General features: G+C 59.6%; 1 protein-coding gene across 1 annotated transcript; it reads right to left on the reverse strand.

Annotated features, from left to right (window-relative positions):
• Positions 1 to 969: 969 nt before the first annotated feature.
• On the reverse strand, positions 970 to 25,075 carry LOC125448438 (potassium-transporting ATPase alpha chain 1-like). Its single transcript, XM_059644312.1, has 10 exons — positions 24,966 to 25,075; positions 22,350 to 22,542; positions 20,517 to 20,692; positions 19,428 to 19,564; positions 17,881 to 18,031; positions 16,868 to 17,036; positions 15,804 to 15,958; positions 5,840 to 5,963; positions 2,244 to 2,389; positions 970 to 1,107 (listed from the first exon to the last, which is right to left on the reverse strand). The coding sequence occupies exons 2-10, from the start codon at positions 22,525 to 22,527 to the stop codon at positions 970 to 972; spliced, it is 1,374 nt and encodes a 457-aa protein (XP_059500295.1). The 5' UTR covers positions 22,528 to 22,542; positions 24,966 to 25,075.
• Between the last annotated feature and the right edge of the window lie 1,095 nt (positions 25,076 to 26,170).

The following is a 26,170-nucleotide window of genomic DNA, read 5'->3' on the forward strand; positions in this document are numbered from 1 at the left end:
TTCCTTCGGTTTTCCCTCTTCCCCACTGAACGTGGGCGTTAGCTTTTTGTGATGATGTTGAGGGGGTCCCCAGTCTCTCTGTGCTGCAGCTTCCTGCAGTCTGTCTCCATTTAAATAAGGTGCAACTTCTCGATTCTTCCTGCCAAAGTGTTAACCTCACATTTCCCCACATTCTCTTCCACCTGTTTAGTGTTTACACACTCCCTTCACCGGTTTATATCCCTCTGTAGACTCGGCATGCCCTCCTCAGCATTTACTTTCCCATCTCTTCATGGGCCACCACAGACCTGCTGCAGCCCATTCACTTTCCCCCTCCAGGTTATCAGTGGATATTGTAAATAATTGTGGGCCCAGTGCTGATCCCTGTGGCCCTCCACTAGTTACAGGCTCCCATCCTAAAATGTCCCGTTTGCCCCCACTCTCTGTTTTATCTTGGTGAGCCAATTCTCTCTTAGAATAATATCCGACCTCCAACACCACAGGCTCTGAGAGTCATAGAAATCTATAAGAATGGGATGCATACCATTCGGCTGGACTCGTCCAGTTTTTACAATCCAGTCCCATTTTCCTGTGTTTGGTCCATCCCACCTTCATCGCCACCCCCAAACCCCCCCACCACCCCAATACCTGTCCCATCCATGAACCTGTCCAGATGTTTCTTCCATTGCATCAGCCCCCACCACTTCCTCTGGCAGCCCATTCCAGACACTCACCACCCTCTGCGTGAAAAAGTTGCCCCCTCTCAGCTTTCTTGTACCCCTCAGCTCTGGCCCTAAACCCAGTTTTTAGACTCCCTTGCCCTTGTGAAAATAACCTAACCTTTTCAACTGCTTTCTGGAAATCTCAATGTATTACATCGAGAGCTTCCCCTCCCTCCGTCCCGTGCGTTACCTCCTCAGTGAAGCTGAGCTGGCTGGCGGAGAGATGTGGGGAGGGGGGCCTGGGGTTTGCCACTGGGTCTTGGTGCCCTCACCTGAAGACTCCCTGCTGGAACATTGAGAGGCGGCGGGTCTTTCTAATCAGGCAGTCAGCGATCTGACACATCTCGATGCTGATGAAGAAGACGGTGTAGCAGGTGTACTGCTGATAGCGACGCTGCCAGTACGTCTGCGAGACAGAGGGGCCGAACAGTTAGGATGGAGCGGTAGGGCAGCTCGGCTCAGGGGCAGGAGATTAGCGACTCCGTCAACTCCTGGAGAGCCCCCTCGAGCCTGCTACTTAGCAACAGGAGGCCATTCATCCCCCCCATCCTCAGGCCTGCTCTTCAGCAACAGGAGGCCATTCATCCCCCCCATCCTCAGGCCTGCTCTTCAGCAACAGGAGGCCATTCATCCCCCCCATCCTCAGGCCTGCTCTTCAGCAACAGGAGGCCATTCATCTTCCCCCCCCCCCCATCCTCAGGCCTGCTACTCAGCAACAGGAGGCCATTCATCTTCTCCCCCCCCATCCTCAGGCCTGCTACTCAGCAACAGGAGGCCATTCAGCCCTCCACCCACCTCAGGCCTGCTACACAGGAACAGGAGGAGACCATTCAGCCCTCATCTTGAGCCTGTTACACAGGAACAGGAGGCCCTTCAGCCCCATTACTGAGGAACAGGAGGAGGCCATTCATCATTCCAAAGAGTGAGCCTATCAGTGTGTGGTCAGGACAGAAACAATAGTTTACACTGTACTGGCTGCAAATTGATTGGCCAGGTGCCAGGAAACAAGAAACTGTGTGAAGGTCACTAACCCATGTTCCCTTTGCCAGTGGACAATGCATCCGTGGCTCTGAATCTTTGTAGCTTCCAGTGACCGGCCTGGCCTGTCATCTCCCATCAGTCAGCATTCTAAGTATTCTCGAGATTGTTCACCCAAAGATGTCCGATCTAATCTCACTGCCAGCATTACCAGTGGAATTGGCACAACAGCTCCCTGGTGCCTTCAGCGTGGCAAGAGTCTGACTTGCACAAGTGCCCCAGCCCAGGTCCAAATGCCTCCAGACTCACTCCACTATTCCCACATGGACCCAACTGCCCCCTAACGGGTCCAAATGACCTCATACAGGCCAAACAGATCCAACACAGGCCACAGTGTCCACACATGCCAGAACCTGCGATAGTGGTGGGTACGTACCAATCCCCAGGGCCTAGCCCCTGTTTGCCAGGCGGGTACGTAGCAATCCCCAGGGCCTAGCCCCTGTTTGCCAGGGGGGTACGTAGCAATCCCCAGGGCCTAACCCCTGTTGCCAGGCAGGTACATACCCACTCCTGCCCGTAGCTGTCCTCCAGCGAGTTGAGGCTCTGGTCCTCCCACTGGGCACGGAGTCCGATACAGAGCAGCGGGTACCAGCCTTCCTGGGCCATCACAGTAAAATAGTCAGTGAATCCTGCAAACGACTGGATGACTCCTGACATGAGACGGTGGGGGAGGGAGAGACAGAGACAGAGAGAGAGAGAGAGAGACACACACATGGTAACTGAGGGGAGTAGGAGTGGGGCCATTCGGCCCCTTGAGCCAGCTCCATCACCCAACACGATCACAGCTGATCATCCACCTCAGTCCCCTGTTGCCCCTGACATCCCTCAGAACTGTATCCAACTCTTTCTCGAACAACATTCAAAGTTCTGGCTCCAAAGGCTTTCTGTGACAGAGAATCCCAACACCCTCTGGGTGAAGACACTTTTCCCTCATCTCAGTCCCACCCCCGTCTCCTTTCGACTGTGATCCCCCCCTCCCCAGTTCTGGACTCCCCACCCCCCACCAAGTGTCATTGGGAACATCCTTCCTGTGCGGACCCTGTTAGAAATTTGTCGGTTTCTATGAGACCCCTCCCCTCCCCTCCCCTCCCCTCCTCCCAATTCTTCTAAACCTCCGGTGAATATGATCCGAACTGATCCAGTCTCTCACCATCCGTCATTCCCAGGAATCAGTGTGGGAGACCTTCGCTAATCTCCCTCCATCACCGGAACATCCTTCCTCAGATACAGAGACCCCCAGACTGTACACACGATACTCCAGGGGGGCCCAGTCCCAGCGAGATGTCCCTGCTCCTGCTCTCCAATCCTCTCCCTAGGAAGGACTACATCCCGTTTCCCCCCCTCAGAGAGAATGACTATCACACTACGCAGGATTCCTGCACTGACTGAATGTCAAGCGAACAAGGGACAGCAGGAGGCCACTCACGACTTAGAACATAGAACATAGAACATTTCAGCACAGTACAGGCCCTTCAGCCCTCGATGTTGTGCCGACCTGTCATACCAATCTCAAGCCCATCTAACCTACACTTACAGCCCATTGGGTTAATGGCTGATACAAGACCATCTCCCTGCTTTTGGCTCATATTCCTTAATCCCTTTGCTTCACCAAACTTCTCAAATTCAAAATTAATAACGGACCCACTATTCAGTGCTGCTTGTGAAACAGGGTTTCAAACCATCCCCACCCTTTCTGTCGTCCTCTGAAATATAGCCCAACATCCTGCCTCAACAGTCTGGATCTAATTCTCACACAATTCGGCCAAATTCTATTGTAGAAATGATTTGTCTTTAGCAAAGCTCTCTTCTCTAGTTAACACTCCGAAGACTTCAATCAAAACACCCCTTAAGCTTGCAAATTCTACAGAAAACAGGCCTCTGTTGTGTAATCGCTCCTCAGAACGAAACTCCTGTACTCCAGGTATCATTCATGTAAACCTGCGATTTACTCTCTCTGAGGGCAATCCATCTCACTACGGAGAGTCAGTGCTGAGGGAGCAGGCACTGGCTGAGGGTCAGTGCTGAGGGAGCGGGCACTGGGGGAGGGTCAGTGCTGAGGGACCGCGGCACTGTCAGAGGGTCAGTGCTGAGGGAGCGGGCACTGTCGGACGGTCAGTGCTGACGGAGCGCGGCACTGTCGGACGGTCAGTGCTGACGGAGCGCGGCACTGTCGGAGGGTCAGTGCTGAGGGAGTGGGCACTGTTGGAGGGTCAGTGCTGAGGGAACGGGCACTGTCGGAGGGTCAGTGCTGAGGGAACGGGCACTGTCGGAGGGTCAGTGCTGAGGGAGCGGGCACTGTCGGGGGGGGGGGGGTCACTGGTGAGGAACCGCCGCACTGTCGGAGGGTCAGTGCTGAGGGAGCAGGCACTGTCAGAGGGTCAGTGCTGAGGGAGCGGGTGCTGTCAGCGGGTCCGTGGTGAGGGAGCGGGCACTATCGGAGGGTCAGTGCTGAGGGAGCGGGCACTGTCAGAGGGTCAGTGCTGAGGAAGCGGGCACTGTCGGGAGGGGTCAGTGGTGAGGGAGTGGGCACTGTCAGAGGGTCAGTGCTGAGGGAGTACCGCACTGTCGGAGGGTCATTGCTGAGGGAGCAGGCACTGTCAGAGGGTCAGTGCTGAGGGAATGTGCACTGTCAGAGGGTCAGTGTTGAGGGAGCGGGCACTGTCGGGGGGTTAATGCTGAGGGAGTGGGCACTGTCGGAGGGTCAGTGCTGAGGGAGCGGGCGCTGTCGGATGTTCAGTGCTGAGGGAGCGGGCACTGTCGGAGGTTCAGTGCTGAGGGAGCGGGCGCTGTCGGAGGGTCAGTGCTGAGGGAGCGGGCGCTGTCTGAGGGTCAGTGCTGAGGGAGCGGACGCTGTCTGAGGGTCAGTGCTGAGGGAGCGCTGCACTGTCGCAGGGTCAGTGCTGAGGAAGCGGGCACAGTCGGGAGGGGTCAGTGGTGAGGAAGCGCCGCACTGTCGGAGGGTCAGTGCTGAGGGAGCGTGCACTGTCGGAGGGTCAGTGCTGAGGGAGCGGGCACTGTCAGAGGGTCAGTGCTGAGGGAGCGGGCACTGTCGGAGGGTCAGTGCTGAGGGAACGTGCACTGTCGGAGGGTCAGTGCTGAGGGAGCGTGCACTGTCGGAGGGTCAGTGCTGAGGGAGCGGGCACTGTCGGAGGGTCAGTGCTGAGGGATCGGGCACTGTCGGAGGGTCAGTGCTGAGGGAGCGGGCACTGTCGGAGGGTCAGTGCTGAGGGAGCGGGCACTGTCGGAGGGTCAGTGCTGAGGGATCGGGGACTGTCGGAGGGTCAGTGCTGAGGGAGCGGGCACTGTCGGAGAGTCAGTGCTGAGGGAGCGGGCACTGTCGGAGAGTCAGTGCTGAGGGAGCGGGCACTGTCGGAGAGTCAGTGCTGAGGGATCGGGCACTGTCGGAGGGTCAGTGCTGAGGGAGCGGGCACTGTCGGAGGGTCAGTGCTGAGGGAGCGCCGCACTGTCGGAGGGTCAGTGCTGAGGGAGCGGGCACTGTCGGAGGGTCAGTGCTGAGGGAGTGGGCACTGTCACAGGGTCAGTGCTGAGGGAGCGCCGCACTGTCGGAGGGTCAGTGCTGAGGCAGCGGGCACTGTCGGAGGGTCAGTGCTGAGGCAGCGGGCACTGTCGGAGGGTCAGTGCTGAGGGAGCGGGCACTGTCGGAGGGTCAGTGCTGAGGGAGCACCGCACTGTCGGAGGGTCAGTGCTGAGGGAGCACCGCACTGTCGGAGGGTCAGTGCTGAGGCAGCGGGCACTGTCGGAGGGTCAGTGCTGAGGGAGCGGGCACTGTCGGAGGGTCAGTGCTGAGGGAGCACCGCACTGTCGGAGGGTCAGTGCTGAGGGAGTGGGCACTGTCGCAGGGTCAGTGCTGAGGGAGTGGGCACTGTCGCAGGGTCAGTGCTGAGGGAGCGCCGCACTGTCGCAGGGTCAGTGCTGAGGCAGCGGGCACTGTCGGAGGGTCAGTGCTGAGGGAGTGGGCACTGTCGGAGGGTCAGTGCTGAGGGAGCGCCGCACTGTCGCAGGGTCAGTGCTGAGGGAGTGGGCACTGTCAGAGGGTCAGTGCTGAGGCAGCGGGCGCTGGGATGAGGAGGTTAACGTACCGATCTGGAAGTAGGAATACGCTGCAAGTTGCTCATTCACCAGCCGATCCTTCCGGGGGTTTCTCGGTTTAATGTGCATAATATCACTCTCTGCTTTCTCGTAGGCAAGTGAGACTGATGGGAACTGTGGACAGAAGAGATCACTATAGCACCGCCGGCCAGTCCGAGAACACAATACAATCAGAGAATCATCCCCCTGAGGTGGGGGAGCGTTGTGGAATATCGTGCCCACTCCCATGGGAGTGACTGGTGTGAGTCGGGGAGGAAGCTGGATGGAGACATGTGGGAGAGAAGGAGGGAAATTCAGAGTGAGACACACCGGCTGTGAGCCTGCAATGAAATGCAGTGCCAGACTAGGTCAGGCTGACAGAACCCCCTCTCTAAAGGGATGTCAGCTTTTGTGACCGTCGCAGAGTCTGTGACCCAGCCTCCGGTCCCAAGCTTCCCATTAAATTAAATGTCCATCAAACTCGAGCTTGAATTTCGCCCGACAGTACAACCCTATGTTCTCACTGTGAGGCAGGGTGATCCTCATATCACTCACCCACGTCTCACACACACACACACACACACACTCTCTATCACCCTCTCACATGCAATCTCTCCTGTGCACACTCATCCCCCCAGTCTCTCTCACACACACACACACACACAAACACGCACACACAGAGTCACTCTCTCACACACACACTCTCTCACACGCACATTCTCGTCTCACGCACACACTCTCTCATGCACTCGCTCCTGCACACACCACACCCTCACACACACTCTCATGCACTCTCTCCTGCACACACACACACACACACTCTCTTACACTCTCTCTCACGCAATCTCTCCCGCACAAACACACACACACACACCCGCTCTCCCACGCACACACAAACACACGCGCAGCCACGTTCACTCACAGTGACACACATGTCGGGGAGCCTGAGTGTGAGGCCAGAGGCTCCGAAGGGGATTTGAGGAGAGACGGTGTGGGGGGTGTCGGGTGTAGGGGGGGGGGGGGGAGCGGACAATGCAGAAGCTGCAGCCTGAAGGAGACCCCTCGGAGAAGTGGTCCCTGTTTATACTGAAGCAACAACAGGACCTGCCATGGTAGGAGAGGACAGAACGAGGGCAGCTGAGCCCTGGGCAGGGGGGAGGTGGTGGGGGGCTGGGGGGGTGGGGGGGTCGGTGGGGAGTGTGAGAGCAGCTGGTGCTGTCCGGCCGGGACAGAGTAGGGGAGTGAGGGACACAGTCTCCGTCAGGAATAGGGTCCACTGCTCCCTGACTCCCAGTGAGGGACACAGCCTCCCTCAGGAATAGGGTCCACTGCTCCCTGACTCCCGGTGAGGGACACAGCCTCCCTCAGGAATAGGGTCCACTGCTCCGTGACTCCCGGTGAGGGACACAGCCTCCCTCAGGAATAGGGTCCACACTCCCTGACTCCCGGTGAGTGACACAGCCTCCCTCAGGAATAGGGTCCACTGCTCCCTGACTCCCGGTGAGGGACACAGCCTCCCTCAGGAATAGGGTCCACTGCTCCCTGACTCCCAGTGAGGGACACAGCCTCCCTCAGGAATAGGGTCCACTGCTCCCTGACTCCCGGTGAGGGACACAGCCTCCCTCAGGAATAGGGTCCACTGCTCCCTGACTCCCGGTGAGGGACACAGCCTCCCTCAGGAATAGGGTCCACTGCTCCCTGACTCCCGGTGAGGGACACAGCCTCCCTCAGGAATAGGGTCCACTGCTCCCTGACTCCCGGTGAGGGACACAGCCTCCCTCAGGAATAGGGTCCACTGCTCCCTGACTCCCGGTGAGGGACACAGCCTCCCTCAGGAATAGGGTCCACTGCTCCCTGACTCCCGGTGAGGGACACAGCCTCCCTCAGGAATAGGGTCCACTGCTCCCTGACTCCCGGTGAGGGACACAGCCTCCCTCAGGAATAGGGTCCACTGCTCCCTGACTCCCGGTGAGGGACACAGCCTCCCTCAGGAATAGGGTCCACACTCCCTGACTCCCGGTGAGTGACACAGCCTCCCTCAGGAATAGGGTCCACTGCTCCCTGACTCCCGGTGAGGGACACAACCTCCCTCAGGAATAGGGTCCACTGCTCCCTGACTCCCAGTGAGGGACACAGCCTCCCTCAGGAATAGGGTCCACTGCTCCCTGACTCCCGGTGAGGGACACAGCCTCCCTCAGGAATAGGGTCCACTGCTCCGTGACTCCTGGTGAGGGACACAGCCTCCCTCAGGAATAGGGTCCACTGCTCCCTGACTCCCGGTGAGGGACACAGCCTCCCTCAGGAATAGGGTCCACTGCTCCCTGACTCCCGGTGAGGGACACAGCCCCCCTCAGGAATAGGGTCCACTGCTCCCTGACTCCCAGTGAGGGACACAGCCTCCCTCAGGAATAGGGTCCACTGGTCCCTGACTCCCGGTGAGGGACACAGCCTCCCTCAGGAATAGGGTCCACTGCTCCCTGACTCCCGGTGAGGGACACAGCCTCCCTCAGGAATAGGGTCCACATTCCCTGACTCCCAGTGAGGGACACAGCGTCCCTCAGGAATAGGGTCCACATTCCCTGACTCCCGGTGAGGGACACAGCCTCCCTGGGGAACAGGGTCCACATTCCCTGACTCCCGGTGAGAGACACAGCCTCCCTGGGGAATAGGGTCCACATTCCCTGACTCCCGGTGAGGGACACAGCCTCCCTGGGGAACAGGGTCCACATTCCCTGACTCCCAGTGAGGGACACAGCCTCCCTGGGGAACAGGGTCCACATTCCCTGACTCCCGGTGAGAGACACAGCCTCCCTGCGGAATAGGGTCCACATTCCCTGACTCCCGGTGAGGGACACAGCCTCCCTGGGGAACAGGGTCCACATTCCCTGACTCCCAGTGAGGGACTCAGCCTCCCTGGGGAATAGGGTCCACATTCCCTGACTCCCAGTGAGGGACACAGCCTCCCTCAGGAATAGGGTCCACTGCTCCCTGACTCCCAGTGAGGGACACAGCCTCCCTGGGGAACAGGGTCCACATTCCCTGACTCCCAGTGAGGGACTCAGCCTCCCTGGGGAATAGGGTCCACATTCCCTGACTCCCAGTGAGGGACACAGCCTCCCTCAGGAATAGGGTCCACTGCTCCCTGACTCCCGGTGAGGGACACAGCCTCCCTCAGGAATAGGGTCCACTTCTCCCTGACTCCCGGTGAGGGACACAGCCTCCCTCAGGAATAGGGTCCACACTCCCTGACTCCCGGTGAGTGACACAGCCTCCCTCAGGAATAGGGTCCACTGCTCCCTGACTCCCGGTGAGGGACACAGCCTCCCTCAGGAATAGGGTCCACTGCTCCCTGACTCCCAGTGAGGGACACAGCCTCCCTCAGGAATAGGGTCCACTGCTCCCTGACTCCCGGTGCGGGACACAGCCTCCCTCAGGAATAGGGTCCACTGCTCCGTGACTCCCGGTGAGGGACACAGCCTCCCTCAGGAATAGGGTCCACTGCTCCCTGACTCCCGGTGAGGGACACAGCCTCCCTCAGGAATAGGGTCCACTGCTCCCTGACTCCCGGTGAGGGACACAGCCTCCCTCAGGAATAGGGTCCACTATCCCTGACTCCCGGTGAGGGACACAGCCTCCCTCAGGAATAGGGTCCACTGCTCCGTGACTCCCGGTGAGGGACACAGCCTCCCTCAGGAATAGGGTCCACTGCTCCCTGACTCCCGGTGAGGGACACAGCCTCCCTCAGGAATAGGGTCCACTGCTCCCTGACTCCCGGTGAGGGACACAGCCTCCCTCAGGAATAGGGTCCACTGCTCCCTGACTCCCGGTGAGGGACACAGCCTCCCTCAGGAATAGGGTCCACTGCTCCCTGACTCCCGGTGAGGGACACAGCCTCCCTCAGGAATAGGGTCCACACTCCCTGACTCCCGGTGAGTGACACAGCCTCCCTCAGGAATAGGGTCCACTGCTCCCTGACTCCCGGTGAGGGACACAGCCTCCCTCAGGAATAGGGTCCACTGCTCCCTGACTCCCGGTGAGGGACACAGCCTCCCTCAGGAATAGGGTCCACTGCTCCCTGACTCCCAGTGAGGGACACAGCCTCCCTCAGGAATAGGGTCCACTGCTCCCTGACTCCCGGTGAGGGACACAGCCTCCCTCAGGAATAGGGTCCACTGCTCCGTGACTCCCGGTGAGGGACACAGCCTCCCTCAGGAATAGGGTCCACTGCTCCCTGACTCCCGGTGAGGGACACAGCCTCCCTCAGGAATAGGGTCCACTGCTCCCTGACTCCCGGTGAGGGACACAGCCCCCCTCAGGAATAGGGTCCACTGCTCCCTGACTCCCGGTGAGGGACACAGCCTCCCTCAGGAATAGGGTCCACTGCTCCCTGACTCCCGGTGAGGGACACAGCCTCCCTCAGGAATAGGGTCCACATTCCCTGACTCCCAGTGAGGGACACAGCCTCCCTCAGGAATAGGGTCCACATTCCCTGACTCCCGGTGAGAGACACAGCCTCCCTGGGGAATAGGGTCCACATTCCCTGACTCCCGGTGAGGGACACAGCCTCCCTGGGGAACAGGGTCCACATTCCCTGACTCCCAGTGAGGGACACAGCCTCCCTGGGGAACAGGGTCCACATTCCCTGACTCCCGGTGAGAGACACAGCCTCCCTGGGGAATAGGGTCCACATTCCCTGACTCCCGGTGAGGGACACAGCCTCCCTGGGGAACAGGGTCCACATTCCCTGACTCCCAGTGAGGGACACAGCCTCCCTGGGGAATAGGGTCCACATTCCCTGACTCCCAGTGAGGGACACAGCCTCCCTCAGGAATAGGGTCCACTGCTCCCTGACTCCCAGTGAGGGACACAGCCTCCCTGGGGAACAGGGTCCACATTCCCTGACTCCCGGTGAGGGACACAGCCTCCCTGGGGAACAGGTTCCACATTCCCTGACTCCCGGTGAGGGACACAGCCTCCCTGGGGACCAGGGTCCACATTCCCTGACTCCCAGTGAGGGACACAGTCTCCCTGGGGAACAGGGTCCACACTCCCTGACTCCCAGTGAGGGACACAGCCTCCCTGGGGAACAGGGTCCACATTCCCTGACTCCCGGTGAGGGACACAGCCTCCCTGGGGAACAGGGTCCACACTCCCTGACTCCCGGTGAGGGACACAGCCTCCCTGGGGAACAGGGTCCACACTCCCTGACTCCCGGTGAGGGACACAGCCTCCCTGGGGAACAGGGTCCACACTCCCTGACTCCCAGTGAGGGACACAGCCTCCCTGGGGAACAGGGTCCACACTCCCTGACTCCCGGTGAGGGACACAGCCTCCCTGGGGAACAGGGTCCACACTCCCTGACTCCCAGTGAGGGACACAGCCTCCCTGGGGAACAGGGTCCACACTCCCTGACTCCCGGTGAGGGACACAGCCTCCCTGGGGAACGGGGTCCACACTCCCTGACTCCCAGTGAGGGACACAGCCTCCCTGGGGAACAGGGTCCAGATTCCCTGACTCCCGGTGAGGGACACAGCCTCCCTGGGGAACAGGGTCCACATTCCCTGACTCCCGGTGAGGGACACAGCCTCCCTGGGGAACAGGGTCCACACTCCCTGACTCCCGGTGAGGGACACAGCCTCCCTCAGGAATAGGGTCCACACTCCCTGACTCCCAGTGAGGGACACAGCCTCCCTCAGGAATAGGGTCCACACTCCCTGACTCCCGGTGAGGGACACAGCCTCCCTGGGGAACAGGGTCCACATTCCCTGACTCCCAGTGAGGGACACAGCCTCCCTCAGGAATAGGGTCCACATTCCCTGACTCCCGGTGAGGGACACAGCCTCCCTGGGGAACAGGGTCCACTGCTCCCTGACTCCCGGTGAGGGACACAGCCTCCCTCAGGAATAGGGTCCACTGCTCCCTGACTCCCGGTGAGGGACACAGCCTCCCTCAGGAATAGGGTCCACTGCTCCCTGACTCCCGGTGAGGGACACAGCCTCCCTCAGGAATAGGGTCCCTGCTCCCTGACTCCCGGTGAGGGACACAGCCTCCCTCAGGAATAGGGTCCACACTCCCTGACTCCCGGTGAGTGACACAGCCTCCCTCAGGAATAGGGTCCACTGCTCCCTGACTTCCGGTGAGGGACACAACCTCCCTCAGGAATAGGGTCCACTGCTCCCTGACTCCCAGTGAGGGACACAGCCTCCCTCAAAAATAGGGTCCACTGCTCCCTGACTCCCGGTGAGGGACACAGCCTCCCTCAGGAATAGGGTCCACTGCTCCGTGACTCCTGGTGAGGGACACAGCCTCCCTCAGGAATAGGGTCCACTGCTCCCTGACTCCCGGTGAGGGACACAGCCTCCCTCAGGAATAGGGTCCACTGCTCCCTGACTCCCGGTGAGGGACACAGCCCCCCTCAGGAATAGGGTCCACTGCTCCCTGACTCCCAGTGAGGGACACAGCCTCCCTCAGGAATAGGGTCCACTGCTCCTGACTCCCGGTGAGGGACACAGCCTCCCTCAGGAATAGGGTCCACATTCCCTGACTCCCGGTGAGGGACACAGCCTCCCTCAGGAATAGGGTCCACATTCCCTGACTCCCGGTGAGGGACACAGCCTCCCTGGGGAACAGGGTCCACATTCCCTGACTCCCGGTGAGAGACACAGCCTCCCTGGGGAATAGGGTCCACATTCCCTGACTCCCGGTGAGGGACACAGCCTCCCTGGGGAACAGGGTCCACATTCCCTGACTCCCAGTGAGGGACACAGCCTCCCTGGGGAACAGGGTCCACATTCCCTGACTCCCGGTGAGAGACACAGCCTCCCTGCGGAATAGGGTCCACATTCCCTGACTCCCGGTGAGGGACACAGCCTCCCTGGGGAACAGGGTCCACATTCCCTGACTCCCAGTGAGGGACTCAGCCTCCCTGGGGAATAGGGTCCACATTCCCTGACTCCCAGTGAGGGACACAGCCTCCCTCAGGAATAGGGTCCACTGCTCCCTGACTCCCAGTGAGGGACACAGCCTCCCTGGGGAACAGGGTCCACATTCCCTGACTCCCAGTGAGGGACTCAGCCTCCCTGGGGAATAGGGTCCACATTCCCTGACTCCCAGTGAGGGACACAGCCTCCCTCAGGAATAGGGTCCACTGCTCCCTGACTCCCGGTGAGGGACACAGCCTCCCTCAGGAATAGGGTCCACTGCTCCCTGACTCCCGGTGAGGGACACAGCCTCCCTCAGGAATAGGGTCCACACTCCCTGACTCCCGGTGAGTGACACAGCCTCCCTCAGGAATAGGGTCCACTGCTCCCTGACTCCCGGTGAGGGACACAGCCTCCCTCAGGAATAGGGTCCACTGCTCCCTGACTCCCAGTGAGGGACACAGCCTCCCTCAGGAATAGGGTCCACTGCTCCCTGACTCCCGGTGCGGGACACAGCCTCCCTCAGGAATAGGGTCCACTGCTCCGTGACTCCCGGTGAGGGACACAGCCTCCCTCAGGAATAGGGTCCACTGCTCCCTGACTCCCGGTGTGGGACACAGCCTCCCTCAGGAATAGGGTCCACTGCTCCCTGACTCCCGGTGAGGGACACAGCCTCCCTCAGGAATAGGGTCCACTATCCCTGACTCCCGGTGAGGGACACAGCCTCCTCAGGAATAGGGTCCACTGCTCCCTGACTCCCGGTGAGGGACACAGCCTCCCTCAGGAATAGGGTCCACTGCTCCCTGACTCCCGGTGAGGGACACAGCCTCCCTCAGGAATAGGGTCCACTGCTCCCTGACTCCCGGTGAGGGACACAGCCTCCCTCAGGAATAGGGTCCACTGCTCCCTGACTCCCGGTGAGGGACACAGCCTCCCTCAGGAATAGGGTCCACTGCTCCCTGACTCCCGGTGAGGGACACAGCCTCCCTCAGGAATAGGGTCCACACTCCCTGACTCCCGGTGAGTGACACAGCCTCCCTCAGGAATAGGGTCCACTGCTCCCTGACTCCCGGTGAGGGACACAGCCTCCCTCAGGAATAGGGTCCACTGCTCCCTGACTCCCGGTGAGGGACACAGCCTCCCTCAGGAATAGGGTCCACTGCTCCCTGACTCCCAGTGAGGGACACAGCCTCCCTCAGGAATAGGGTCCACTGCTCCCTGACTCCCGGTGAGGGACACAGCCTCCCTCAGGAATAGGGTCCACTGCTCCTTGACTCCCGGTGAGGGACACAGCCTCCCTCAGGAATAGGGTCCACTGCTCCCTGACTCCCGGTGAGGGACACAGCCTCCCTCAGGAATAGGGTCCACTGCTCCCTGACTCCCGGTGAGGGACACAGCCCCCCTCAGGAATAGGGTCCACTGCTCCCTGACTCCCGGTGAGGGACACAGCCTCCCTCAGGAATAGGGTCCACTGCTCCCTGACTCCCGGTGAGGGACACAGCCTCCCTCAGGAATAGGGTCCACATTCCCTGACTCCCAGTGAGGGACACAGCCTCCCTCAGGAATAGGGTCCACATTCCCTGACTCCCGGTGAGAGACACAGCCTCCCTGGGGAATAGGGTCCACATTCCCTGACTCCCGGTGAGGGACACAGCCTCCCTGGGGAACAGGGTCCACATTCCCTGACTCCCAGTGAGGGACACAGCCTCCCTGGGGAACAGGGTCCACATTCCCTGACTCCCGGTGAGAGACACAGCCTCCCTGGGGAATAGGGTCCACATTCCCTGACTCCCGGTGAGGGACACAGCCTCCCTGGGGAACAGGGTCCACATTCCCTGACTCCCAGTGAGGGACACAGCCTCCCTGGGGAATAGGGTCCACATTCCCTGACTCCCAGTGAGGGACACAGCCTCCCTCAGGAATAGGGTCCACTGCTCCCTGACTCCCAGTGAGGGACACAGCCTCCCTGGGGAACAGGGTCCACATTCCCTGACTCCCGGTGAGGGACACAGCCTCCCTGGGGAACAGGGTCCACATTCCCTGACTCCCGGTGAGGGACACAGCCTCCCTGGGGAACAGGGTCCACATTCCCTGACTCCCGGTGAGGGACACAGCCTCCCTGGGGAATAGGGTCCACATTCCCTGACTCCCGGTGAGGGACACAGCCTCCCTGGGGAACAGGGTCCACACTCCCTGACTCCCGGTGAGGGACACAGCCTCCCTGGGGACCAGGGTCCACACTCCCTGACTCCCGGTGAGGGACACAGCCTCCCTGGGGAATAGGGTCCACACTCCCTGACTCCCAGTGAGGGACACAGCCTCCCTGGGGAACAGGGTCCACATTCCCTGACTCCCGGTGAGGGACACAGCCTCCCTGGGGAACAGGGTCCACACTCCCTGACTCCCGGTGAGGGACACAGCCTCCCTGGGGAACAGGGTCCACACTCCCTGACTCCCGGTGAGGGACACAGCCTCCCTGGGGAACAGGGTCCACACTCCCTGACTCCCGGTGAGGGACACAGCCTCCCTGGGGAATAGGGTCCACACTCCCTGACTCCCGGTGAGGGACACAGCCTCCCTGGGGAACAGGGTCCACACTCCCTGACTCCCGGTGAGGGACACAGCCTCCCTCAGGAATAGGGTCCACACTCCCTGACTCCCGGTGAGGGACACAGCCTCCCTGGGGAATAGGGTCCACACTCCCTGACTCCCGGTGAGGGACACAGCCTCCCTGGGGAACAGGGTCCACACTCCCTGACTCCCGGTGAGGGACACAGCCTCCCTGGGGAACAGGGTCCACACTCCCTGACTCCCGGTGAGGGACACAGCCTCCCTCAGGAATAGGGTCCACACTCCCTGACTCCCGGTGAGGGACACAGCCTCCCTGGGGAATAGGGTCCACACTCCCTGACTCCCGGTGAGGGACACAGCCTCCCTGGGGAACAGGGTCCACACTCCCTGACTCCCGGTGAGGGACACAGCCTCCCTGGGGAACAGGGTCCATGGGCCCGGTGTATGGGGGTGGGGGTGGGCTGGGGAGGGTGCCAATACTCACGATGTCGGTTGCCAACTCGATGAAGAGGATGGTGATACACCCGAGGGGCAGGGGCACACTCATGGTGATGTAGATGAGGTACGGCGCCAGTTCCGGAATGTTCTTTGTCAGTGTGTAAGCGATGGACTTCTTCAGGTTGTCGAAGATCAGGCGCCCTGTCGGGGTGGGGGGGGGGGGGGGGGGGTGTGGAAAGTGGATTAACAGGATGGTCAGGGACACTCTGATAACCTCCATCCCCTCACCACTCAGTTCATCACCCCCACCCCAGCAATGTCCCTGTCCCTGTCCCTGGAGTATTTGATGGGGGGACAGTGTAGAGGGAGCTTTACTCTGTATCTAACCTCGTGCTGTCCCTGTCCCTGGGAGTGTTTGATGGGGAGACAGTGTAGAGGGAGCTTTACTCTGTATCTAACCCCGTGCTGTCCCTGTCCCTGGGAGTGTTTGATGGGGGGACAGTGTAGAGGGAGCTTTACTCTGTATCTAACCCCGTGCTGTCCCTGTCCCTGGGAGTGTTTGATGGGGGGACAGTGTAGAGGGAGCTTTACTCTGTATCTAACCCCGTGCTGTCCCTGTCCCTGGGAGTGTTTGATGGGGGGACAGTGTAGAGGGAGCTTTACTCTGTATCTAACCCCGTGCTGTCACTGTCACTGGGAGTGTTTGATGGGGGGGACAGTTTAGAGGGAGCTTTACTCTGTATCTAACCTCGTGCTGTCCCTGTCCCTGGGAGTGTTTGATGGGGGGACAGTGTAGAAGGAGCTTTACTCTGTATCTAACCCCGTGCTGTCCCTGTCCCTGGGAGTGTTTGATGGGGGGACAGTGTAGAGGGAGTTTTACTCTGTATCTGACCCTGTGCTGTCCCTGTCCCTGGGAGTGTTTGATGGGGGGGAGTGTAGAGGGAGCTTTACTCTGTATCTAACCCCGTGCTGTCCCTGTCCCTGGGAGTGTTTGATGGGGGGAGGGACAGTGTAGAGGGAGCTTTTCTCTGTATCTGACCCTGTGCTGTCCCTGTCTTGGGGGCTTTTGATGGGGGGACAGTGTAGAGGGAGCTTTACTCTGTATCTGACCTTGTTCTACACCGGTTACAATGGAGGCGAAGTTATCGTCCAGGAGGATCATATCTGCTGCATTTTTCGCTGCGTCTGATCCAGCGATTCCCATCGCGATCCCAATATCCGCTTTCTTTAGGGCCGGAGAATCATTGACCCCGTCTCCCGTCACAGCCACAATGGATCCCTACAACAGAGACAGAGAGTGAGAGAGCGAGGGGGAGAGAGGGAGAGAGAGAGCAAGGGACAGGGGTCTTTGGCGGGGGGTGCCATAGCCCAGAGAAGCGCACATTTGTAACCTCCACCCATCTCCAACAGCGACACGGCCACACCAGAGAAGCAACAAGAAACTGCATTTATGTACCGCCTAGCACCAGGCAGCTACAGTGTCCCCGTCTGAGCTTCTGGAATACTGTGTTCAATCCCGGTCTCCCTGCTACAGGAAGGATGGTGTGAAACTTGAAAGGGTTCAGAAAGGGTTTACAGGGATGTTGCCAGGGTCGGAGGGTTTGAGCTACAGGGAGGGGCTGGATAGGCTGGGGCTATTTTCCCTGGAGCGTCGGGGGCTGAGGGTGACCTTATAGAGGTTTATAAAATCATGAGGGGCATGGATAGGGTGAATAGACAAGGTCTTTTCCCCCAGGGCAGGGGAGTCCAAAACGAGAGGGGCATAGGTTTAAGGTGAGAGGGGGAAGATTTAAAAGGGACCTGAGGGGTAACTTTTTCACACAGAGGGTGGTGCGTGTATGGAATGAGCTGCCAGAGGAAGTGGTGGGGGCTGGTACTGTTACAGCATTTAAAAGGCACCTGGATGGGGACATGGATAGGAAGGGGTTAGAGGGATATGGGACAGATGCTGGGAAATGGCACTGGATTAATTTAGGATATCTGGGTCAGCACGGATGGGTTGGGCCGAAGGGCCTGTTTCCGGGCTGTGCAGCTCTATGACTCGGTGCAGCAGTGTCGATTCAGACTCAGCTGTGATGCCCACGTAGGTCAAATATCTCACAGCGCCCCCAGCTGAGACTCACCAACTTCTGGCAGCTCTCCACGATGATGAGCTTCTGCTGGGGCGAAGTTCGGGCAAACACCATCTCTGGGTGCGTGCGCAGCATGTCCACCAGCTCGTCCGAGGTCATGTCCTTCAGTTGGCCCCCATTGATAACCGCTGCTCGGGCCTCGCTGGACAGTGGGGTGGACAATGTGGGCACCGTCAGACCCTGCACCAACACACACCACCCCACAGTCCTCCCACACCCATCCCACTGCAACGGGAGGGAGCCACTCTGCACCCCCCTCCTCCAGCCTGTCACACAGGAACAGGAGCCCCCGCTTCCCCCCCCCTCCTCCAGTCTGTTACACAGGAACAGGAGGCCACTCTGCACTCCCCTCCTCCAGCCTGTCACACAGGAACAGGAGCCCCCGCTCCCCCCCCCCTCCTCCAGCCTGTTACACAGGAACAGGAGGCCACTCTGCACTCCCCTCCTCCAGCCTGTCACACAGGAACAGGAGCCCCCGCTCCCACCCCCTCCAGCCTGTCACACAGGAACAGGAGCCCCCGCTCCCCCCCCCCTCCTCCAGCCTGTTACACAGGAACAGGAGGCCACTCTGCACCCCCCTCCTCCAGCCTGTCACACAGGAACAGGAGCCCCCGCTCACCCCGCTCCTCCAGCCTGTATCACAGGAACAGGAGGCCACTCTGCCCCCCCCCTCCTCCAGCCTGTATCACAGGAACAAAAGGCCACTCTGCCCCCCCCCTCCAGCCTGTTACACAGGAACAGGAGCCCCCGCTCCCCCCCCCTCCAGCCTGTTACACAGGAACAGGAGGCCACTCTGCCCCCCCCTCCAGCCTGTATTACAGGAACAGGAGCCCCCGCTCCCACCCCCTCCAGCCTGTTACACAGGAACAGGAGCCCCCGCTCCCCCCTCCTCCAGCCTGTTACACAGGAACAGGAGCCCCCGCTCCCCCCTCCTCCAGTCTGTTACACAGGAACAGGAGACCACTCTGCCCCCCCCTCCTCCAGCCTGTATCACAGGAACAAGAGGCCACTCTGCCCCCCCCCTCCAGCCTGTTACACAGGAACAGGAGCCCCCGCTCCCCCCCCCTCCAGCCTGTTACACAGGAACAGGAGCCCCCGCTCCCCCCCCTCCTCCAGCCTGTTACACAGGAACAGGAGGCCACTCTGCCCCCCCTCCTCCAGCCTGTTACACAGGAACAGGAGGCCACTCTGCCCCCCTCCTCCAGCCTGTTACACAGGAACAGGAGGCCACTCTGCCCCCCTCCTCCAGCCTGTTACACAGGAACAGGAGGCCACTCTGCCCCCCCCTCCTCCAGCCTGTATCACAGGAACAAGAGGCCACTCTGCCCCCCCCTCCAGCCTGTATCACAGGAACAGGCGGAGGCCGTTCAGCCCATCTACGTTTCGATGCAGTGCAATATGCATGATAGTGCACCCTGAGAGGAGCGTGTACCTGGGGATTGGTTTTGTCTCATGTGGGTGTGAGTGAGTGTCAGCTGGGAGTCTGTGTGTCTCTGTAGGAAGCGGGTGACTGAGGGTAATGGTGGGCGACAATTTACCGTCTGTCCACTTGTTCGACGGGAACTCTCTTGCGAGCTGCGATGTCCTCCACAGTCTCACTGCCCTCAGAGATGATGCCAACACTACAAGCAATCGCCTTGGCAGTGATCGGATGGTCACCAGTCACCATAATCACCTGTACACACACACACACACACACACACAGACACACACACACACACACACACACACAGACACACACACACACACACACAGACACACACATACACACACACACACACACACAGACACACACACACACAGAGACACAGACACACACAGCTTGGTTACTACATGTGTAAACCACCCCCCCCCCGAACCCCCTCGATCAGATTCCAGTCTGTAACTCCCTCCCCGGGGGGTATCTGTTATTCTGTATATAAACCCCCTGAACCCCCTCAATCAGATTCCAGTCTGTAACTCCCTCCCCGGGGGGTATCTGTTATTCTGTATATAAACCACCCCGATCCCCTCGATCAGATTCCAGTCTGTAACTCCCTCCCGGGGTATCTGTTATTCTGTATATAAACCACCCCGATCCCCTCGATCAGATTCCAGTCTGTAACTCCCTCCCGGGGTATCTGTTATTCTGTATATAAACCCCCCCAAACCCTTCGATCAGATTCCAGTCTGTAACTCCCTCCCGGGGGGGGTATCTGTTATTCTGTATATAAACCCCCCCCAAACCCCCTCGATCAGATCCCAGTCTGTAACTCCCTCCCCGGGGTATCTGTTATTCTGTATATAAACCACCCCGAACCCCTCGATCAGATTCCAGTCTGTAACTCCCTCCCGGGGTGTCTGTTATTCTGTAATAAACCACCCCAAACCTCCTCGATCAGATTCCAGTCTGTAACTCCCTCCCGGGGTATCTGTTATTCTGTATATAAACCACCCCGAACCCCCTCCATCAGATTCCAGTCTGTAACTCCCTCCCGGTGTATCTGTTATTCTGCATATAAACCCCCCGAACCCCTCGATCACATTCCAGTCTGTAACTCCCTCCCCGGGGGGGGTATCTGTTATTCTGTATATAAACCACCCACCCCGATCCCCCTCGATGAGGTGATGTTTCGGGCTGAGCTTACCCTGATCCCAGCCGTCCTACATTTAACCACAGCATCGGGGACTGTGGCTCTGGGTGGGTCGATCATGGAGATGAGTCCATCAAAACAGAGCCCATCCGTCGGGAAATTCATCTCATCCGTATCAAAGGTGAAGCCTCGAGGAAACTCCTTCTCTGCCAGATAGATGTGACAGAATCCTGTGGGGCAGACGTGGGGCGAGACAGAGAGAGAACCTGATCACATTCTGCTCACATCCACCATCAGCCAGAATGCTCTCTGACGTGTGTGTGCTTTTTAGCTCAGTGCTCCGTGACCCCAACTCCCTCACCCCAACTCCCTCAACCCATTCCCAACTGGCCACTCTCTCCCTCTCCTCTGTGGCAGCCTTCCTGCTCCACAACAGCCTTCTGCCAACCTTCTCCGACAACGGCCCCCCACTCCCTGTGGGAGTGAGCCCCACATTCCTTCCCCCACTCCCTGTGGGAGTGAACCCCACATTCCTCCCCGACTCCCTGTGGGAGTGAGCCCCACATTCCTGCCCCAGTCCCTGTGGGAGTGAGCCCCACATTCCTGTCCCAGTCCCTTCCCCCACCTCTGCTCTGGGAACACCCCCATAAACCCATCTGCTTCTGTCTCTCTCTCCCCCTCCCCTCCCCGTCTCTCTCTCTCTCACTCTCCCTCCTTCTCTCTCTCTCTCCCCCCCCCACCATCTCTCTCTCCCTCACTCTCCCTCCTTCTGTCTCTGTCTCTCTCCTCCACCCCACCGTCTCTCTCTCTCTCTCTCTCTCCCCCTCCCCTCCCCTCCCCATCTCTCTCTCTCTCACTCTCCCTCCTTCTCTCTCTCTCCCCCCCACTGTCTCTCTCTCTCTCACTCTCCCTCCTTCTCTCTCTCTCCCCCCCCACCGCCTCTCTCTCTCTCCCCCCCACTCCCCTCCCCGTCTCTCTCTCTCTCACTCTCCCTCCTTCTCTCTCTCTCTCTCCCCCCCACCGTCTCTCTCTCTCTCTCTCAATCACTCTCCCTCCTTCTCTCTCTCTCCCCCCCACCGTCTCTCACTCTCTCTCACTCTCCCTCCTCTCTCTCTCTCCCCCCAACCGTCTCTCTCTCTCTCTCACTCTCCCTCCTTCTCTCTCTGTCTCTCTCCTCCACCCCACTGTCTCTCACTCTCTCTCACTCTCCCTCCTCTCTCTCTCTCACTCTCCCTCCTTCTCTCTCTGTCTCTCTCCTCCACCCCACTGTCTCTCTCTCTCTCTCTCTCACTCTCCCTCCTTCTCTCTCTGTCTCTCTCCTCCACTCCACTGTCTCTCTCTCTCTCTCTGTCTCTCTCCTCCATCCCACTGTCCTTCACTCTCTCTCACTCTCCCTCCTCTCTCTCTCTCTGTGTCTGTCTCATTCTCCCTCTCCCTCACTCTCTCTCTGTGTCTCTCTCACTCTCCGTCTCCCTCTCTCTCTCTCTGTGTCTCTCTCACTCTCCCTCTCCCTCACTCTCTGTCTCTGTGTCTCTCTCACTCTCCCTCTCACTCTCTCTCTCTCTGTGTCTCTCTCACTCTCCCTCTCCCTCACTCTCTCTCTCTGTCTCACTCTCCGTCTCCCTCTCTCTCTCTCTCTCTCTCTCTGTGTCTCTCTCACTCTCCCTCTCCCTCATTCTCTCTGTCTGTGTGTCTCTCTCCCTCTCCCTCTCCCACACTCTCTTCCTCTCTCTCTCTCCCTCACTCTCTCCCTCTCCCTCTTTCTCTCTCCCTCTCCCTCACGCTCTCTCTGTCTCTCCCTTTAGCTGCCCTGGCCCCCTCTAGCTGTGTTTTTGCCTGCTTTGCCCTGGACGTTGCCTTGTGAAGTCAGGTTTTTGTTGCATTTACCTAGCACCCTCTCTCCCAGCCCTCCGAGGTCCATGTAGGCCGTCTGGAATGCTTCTTTCCACTGCTCGTCCAGGGGTAACTCCTGCCCTTTGATCATGATGGTGGCACAACGTTCCAGGATTCTCTCTGGTGCTCCCTTCATCACCATCAGGTATCGCAGATCCAGGGGGTCTTCCATCTCGTGGATGGAGAGCTGTTCGAGTCACATCATGTTACACAGCGTCCCCCAGCCACACACACAGGCCATTCAGCCCTTCTCTGTCCCCCATTCATCTCCCCGCTACACCCCATCACCATCTCCCTCTCTCTCTCTCTGGCTCATTTGTTTATCCACCATGATCCACCATGCCCCTCCCCGTTGGCACATTCTTCCCCCCCCAATCCCTGTGGGAGCGAGTCCAATATTCCCCCCCACCCCCTGTGGGAGCGAGTCCCATATTCCCCCCCACCCCCTGTGGGAGCGAGTCCCATATTCCCCCCCCACTCCCTGTGGGAGCGAGTCCCATATTCCCCCCCCACTCCCTGTGGGAGTGAGTCCCATATTCCCCCCCCCCACTCCCTGTGGGAGTGAGTCCCATATTCCCCCCCCACTCCCTGTGGGAGTGAGTCCCATATTCCCCCCCCACTCCCTGTGGGAGCGAGTCCCATATTCCCCCCCCCCCACTCCCTGTGGGAGTGAGTCCCATATTCCCCCCCCCACTCCCTGTGGGAGCGAGTCCCATATTCCCCCCCACTCCCCGTGGGAGTGAGTCCATATTCCCCCCCCCACCCCCCCACTCCCCATGGGTTCAAGTCCCATATTCCCCCCCACCCCCCAACTCCCCGTGGGTTCGAGTCCCATATTCCCCCCCCCACCACCCCCCCAACTCCCCATGGGTTCGAGTCCCATATTCCCCCCCCATCACCCCCCCCACTCCCCATGGGTTCGAGTCCCATATTCCCCCCCCACCACCCCCCCCACTCCCCATGGGTTCGAGTCCCATATTCCCCCCCCAACTCCCCATGGGTTCGAGTCCCATATTCCCCCCCCATCACCCCCCCCACTCCCCATGGGTTCGAGTCCCATATTCCCCCCCCACCACCCCCCCCCACTCCCCATGGGTTCGAGTCCCATATTCCCCCCCCACCCCCCCCCCCACTCCCCATGGGTTCGAGTCCCATATTCCCCCCCCCACCACCCCCCCAACTCCCCATGGGTTCGAGTCCCATATTCCCCCCCACCCCCCCACTCCCCATGGGTTCGAGTCCCATATTCCCCCCCCCCCCACCCCCCCACTCCCATGGGTTCGAGTCCCATATTCCCCCCCCACCCCCCCCACTCCCCATGGGTTCGAGTCCCATATTCCCCCACCACCACCCCCCCACTCCCCATGGGTTCGAGTCCCATATTCCCCCCACCACCACCCCCCACTCCCCATGGGTTCGAGTCCCATATTCCCCCCCCACCACCCCCCCACTCCCCATGGGTTCGAGTCCCATATTCCCCCCCACCCCCCCACTCCCCATGGGTTCGAGTCCCATATTCCCATCCCACCACCCCCCCCACTCCCCATGGGTTCGAGTCCCATATTCCCCCCCCACCACCCCCCCAACTCCCCATGGGTTCGAGTCCCATATTCCCCCCCACCCCCCCCCACTCCCCATGGGTTCGAGTCCCATATTCCCCCCCCAACTCCCCATGGGTTCGAGTCCCATATTCCCCCCCCACCACCCCCCCCACTCCCCATGGGTTCGAGTCCCATATTCCCCCCCACCACCCCCCCCACTCCCCATGGGTTCGAGTCCCATATTCCCCCCCCACCCCCCCACTCCCCATGGGTTCGAGTCCCGTATTCCCCCCCCACCACCCCCCCACTCCCCATGGGTTCAAGTCCCATATTCCCCCCCCACCCCCCCACTCCCCATGGGTTCGAGTCCCATATTCCCCCCCCACCACCCCCCCACTCCCCATGGGTTCGAGTCCCATATTCCCCCACCACCCCCCCCCACTCCCCATGGGTTCGAGTCCCATATTCCCCCCCCACCACCCCCCCACTCCCCATGGGTTCGAGTCCCGAATTCCCCCCCCACCACCCCCCCACTCCCCATGGGTTCGAGTCCCATATTTCCCCCCCACCCCCCACTCCCCATGGGTTCGAGTCCCATATTCCCCCACTACCACCCCCCACTCCCCATGAGTTCGAGTCCCATATTCCCCCACCACCCCCCCCACTCCCATGGGTTCGAGTCCCATATTCCCCCCCCACCCTCTGTGTGACCCCAGTCTCACCCCACGTTTAACCTGGTGTTTCCCATCTGCCCTTTATGTTCTCCCTATTGCCCCGTCTGACCCCCATCTGCCTGTGTCTGACTCCGTGTCTGGCCCCGGTCTGCCCTGATGCCCCCCGCCCCCCCTGCAGTAACCCAGATCCCTCTACAGGCTGCACCCCCCCCCCCCCGCCGATGCCCCTCACTCTCCCTGATGCCCCTCACCCCCTGATGCCCCTCAATCCCCCAATGCCCCTCACTCCCCCGATGACCCTCAATCCCCCGAATGCCCCTCACCCCCCGATGCCCCTCAATTCCCCCGTTGCCCCTCACCCCCCCAGATGCCCCTCACCCCCCGATGCCCCTCACCTGGAACTTGTTGGTGGAGTTGAAGGGAATCTCGCAGACCTTCCGGAAGCGGTGGCGATAATCCAGGACATTCCCGATGGTCAGCTCAGTGAATTTCAGTAGCGCCGTCTCTGACGCATCACCTATGACCTCTCTCTGTGTGGGGAGGAGCGAGGAGATTGGTCAGCGTGAGGACACACCAGCTCCACGTGACAGCTCTCAGGACTAGGTGATCCTCCCACTGCACTCCCACACCACACACCACCCGCCCGCGCCCCCCAACAAACCCCCAGTGCCACAGGATCCACCCCACACAACCCAGGATAATGGCCGTGGGATAAATATTTGTCCCAGAAAGTGTCTCACAAACTGTGCGTGTACTCAAGCGTGAGACAGTGTGTGTACACAGTGAGAGTGAGACAGTGTGTGCACACCGTGAGAGTGCGACAGTGTGTGTACACATTAGTGAGAGTGAGACAGTGTGTGTACACAGTGAGAGTGAGACAGTGTGTGTACACAGTGAGAGTGAGACAGTGTGTGCACACCGTGAGAGTGCGACAGTGTGTGTACACATTAGTGAGAGTGAGACAGTGTGTGTACACAGTGAGAGTGAGACAGTGTGTGTACACATTAGTGAGAGTGAGACAGTGTGTGTACACAGTGAGAGTGAGACAGTGTGTGTACACATTAGTGAGAGTGAGACAGTGTGCACACATTAGTGAGAGTGAGATAGTGTGTGTACACAGTGAGAGTGAGACAGTGTGTGTACACGTCAATGAGAGTGAGACAGTGTGTGTACACAGTGAGAGTGAGACAGTGTGTGTACACGTCAGTGAGAGTGAGACAGTGTGTGTACACGGCAGTGAGAGTGAGACAGTGTGTGCACATGAGAGTGTGCGAGACAGCATGTGTGCAATTCAGACTGTGTGTGTGTGTCAGTGTGTGTGTGTGTCAGTAAGTGTGTGTGAGAGAGCGTGTGTGAATATGTGTGTGTTTCTGTGTGTGTGTTTTGAGGGAGTGGGTATGTCAGTGTGTATGTATTTGAGTGTGCGTGTGTGTGCATTATAGTGCGTGTGTGTGTGTGTGTGTGTGTGTGTGTGTGTGTGTAATTTTGTGTGTATTTTTGAATGAGTGTGTATCAGAGTGTGTGTTTCAGGTGTGTGAGTGTCGTATAGAGTGTGTTTGAGTGTGAGTGTCAATGTCTAAATAGTTAAGTGTGAGTGCAT

Source organism: Stegostoma tigrinum, unplaced genomic scaffold (assembly GCF_030684315.1).
Source record: "Stegostoma tigrinum isolate sSteTig4 unplaced genomic scaffold, sSteTig4.hap1 scaffold_693, whole genome shotgun sequence".
In the NCBI taxonomy this organism is placed as follows: Eukaryota; Metazoa; Chordata; class Chondrichthyes; order Orectolobiformes; family Stegostomatidae; genus Stegostoma; species Stegostoma tigrinum.

What these genes read in the sequence shown, in the direction of transcription:
- LOC125448438 (XM_059644312.1), bottom strand. Translation starts at nt 22,527, where the DNA reads ATGGAAGACCCCCTGGATCTGCGATACCTGATGGTGATGAAGGGAGCA. An exon ending in TGGAGAGCTGCCAGAAGTTG is followed by an intron (nt 17,037 to 17,880) that starts GTGAGTCTCAGC and finishes TCTCTGTTGTAG; the next exon opens with GGATCCATTGTGGCTGTGAC. An exon ending in ACAGCTACGGGCAGGAGTGG is followed by an intron (nt 1,108 to 2,243) that starts GTATGTACCTGC and finishes TCTGTCTCGCAG; the next exon opens with ACGTACTGGCAGCGTCGCTA.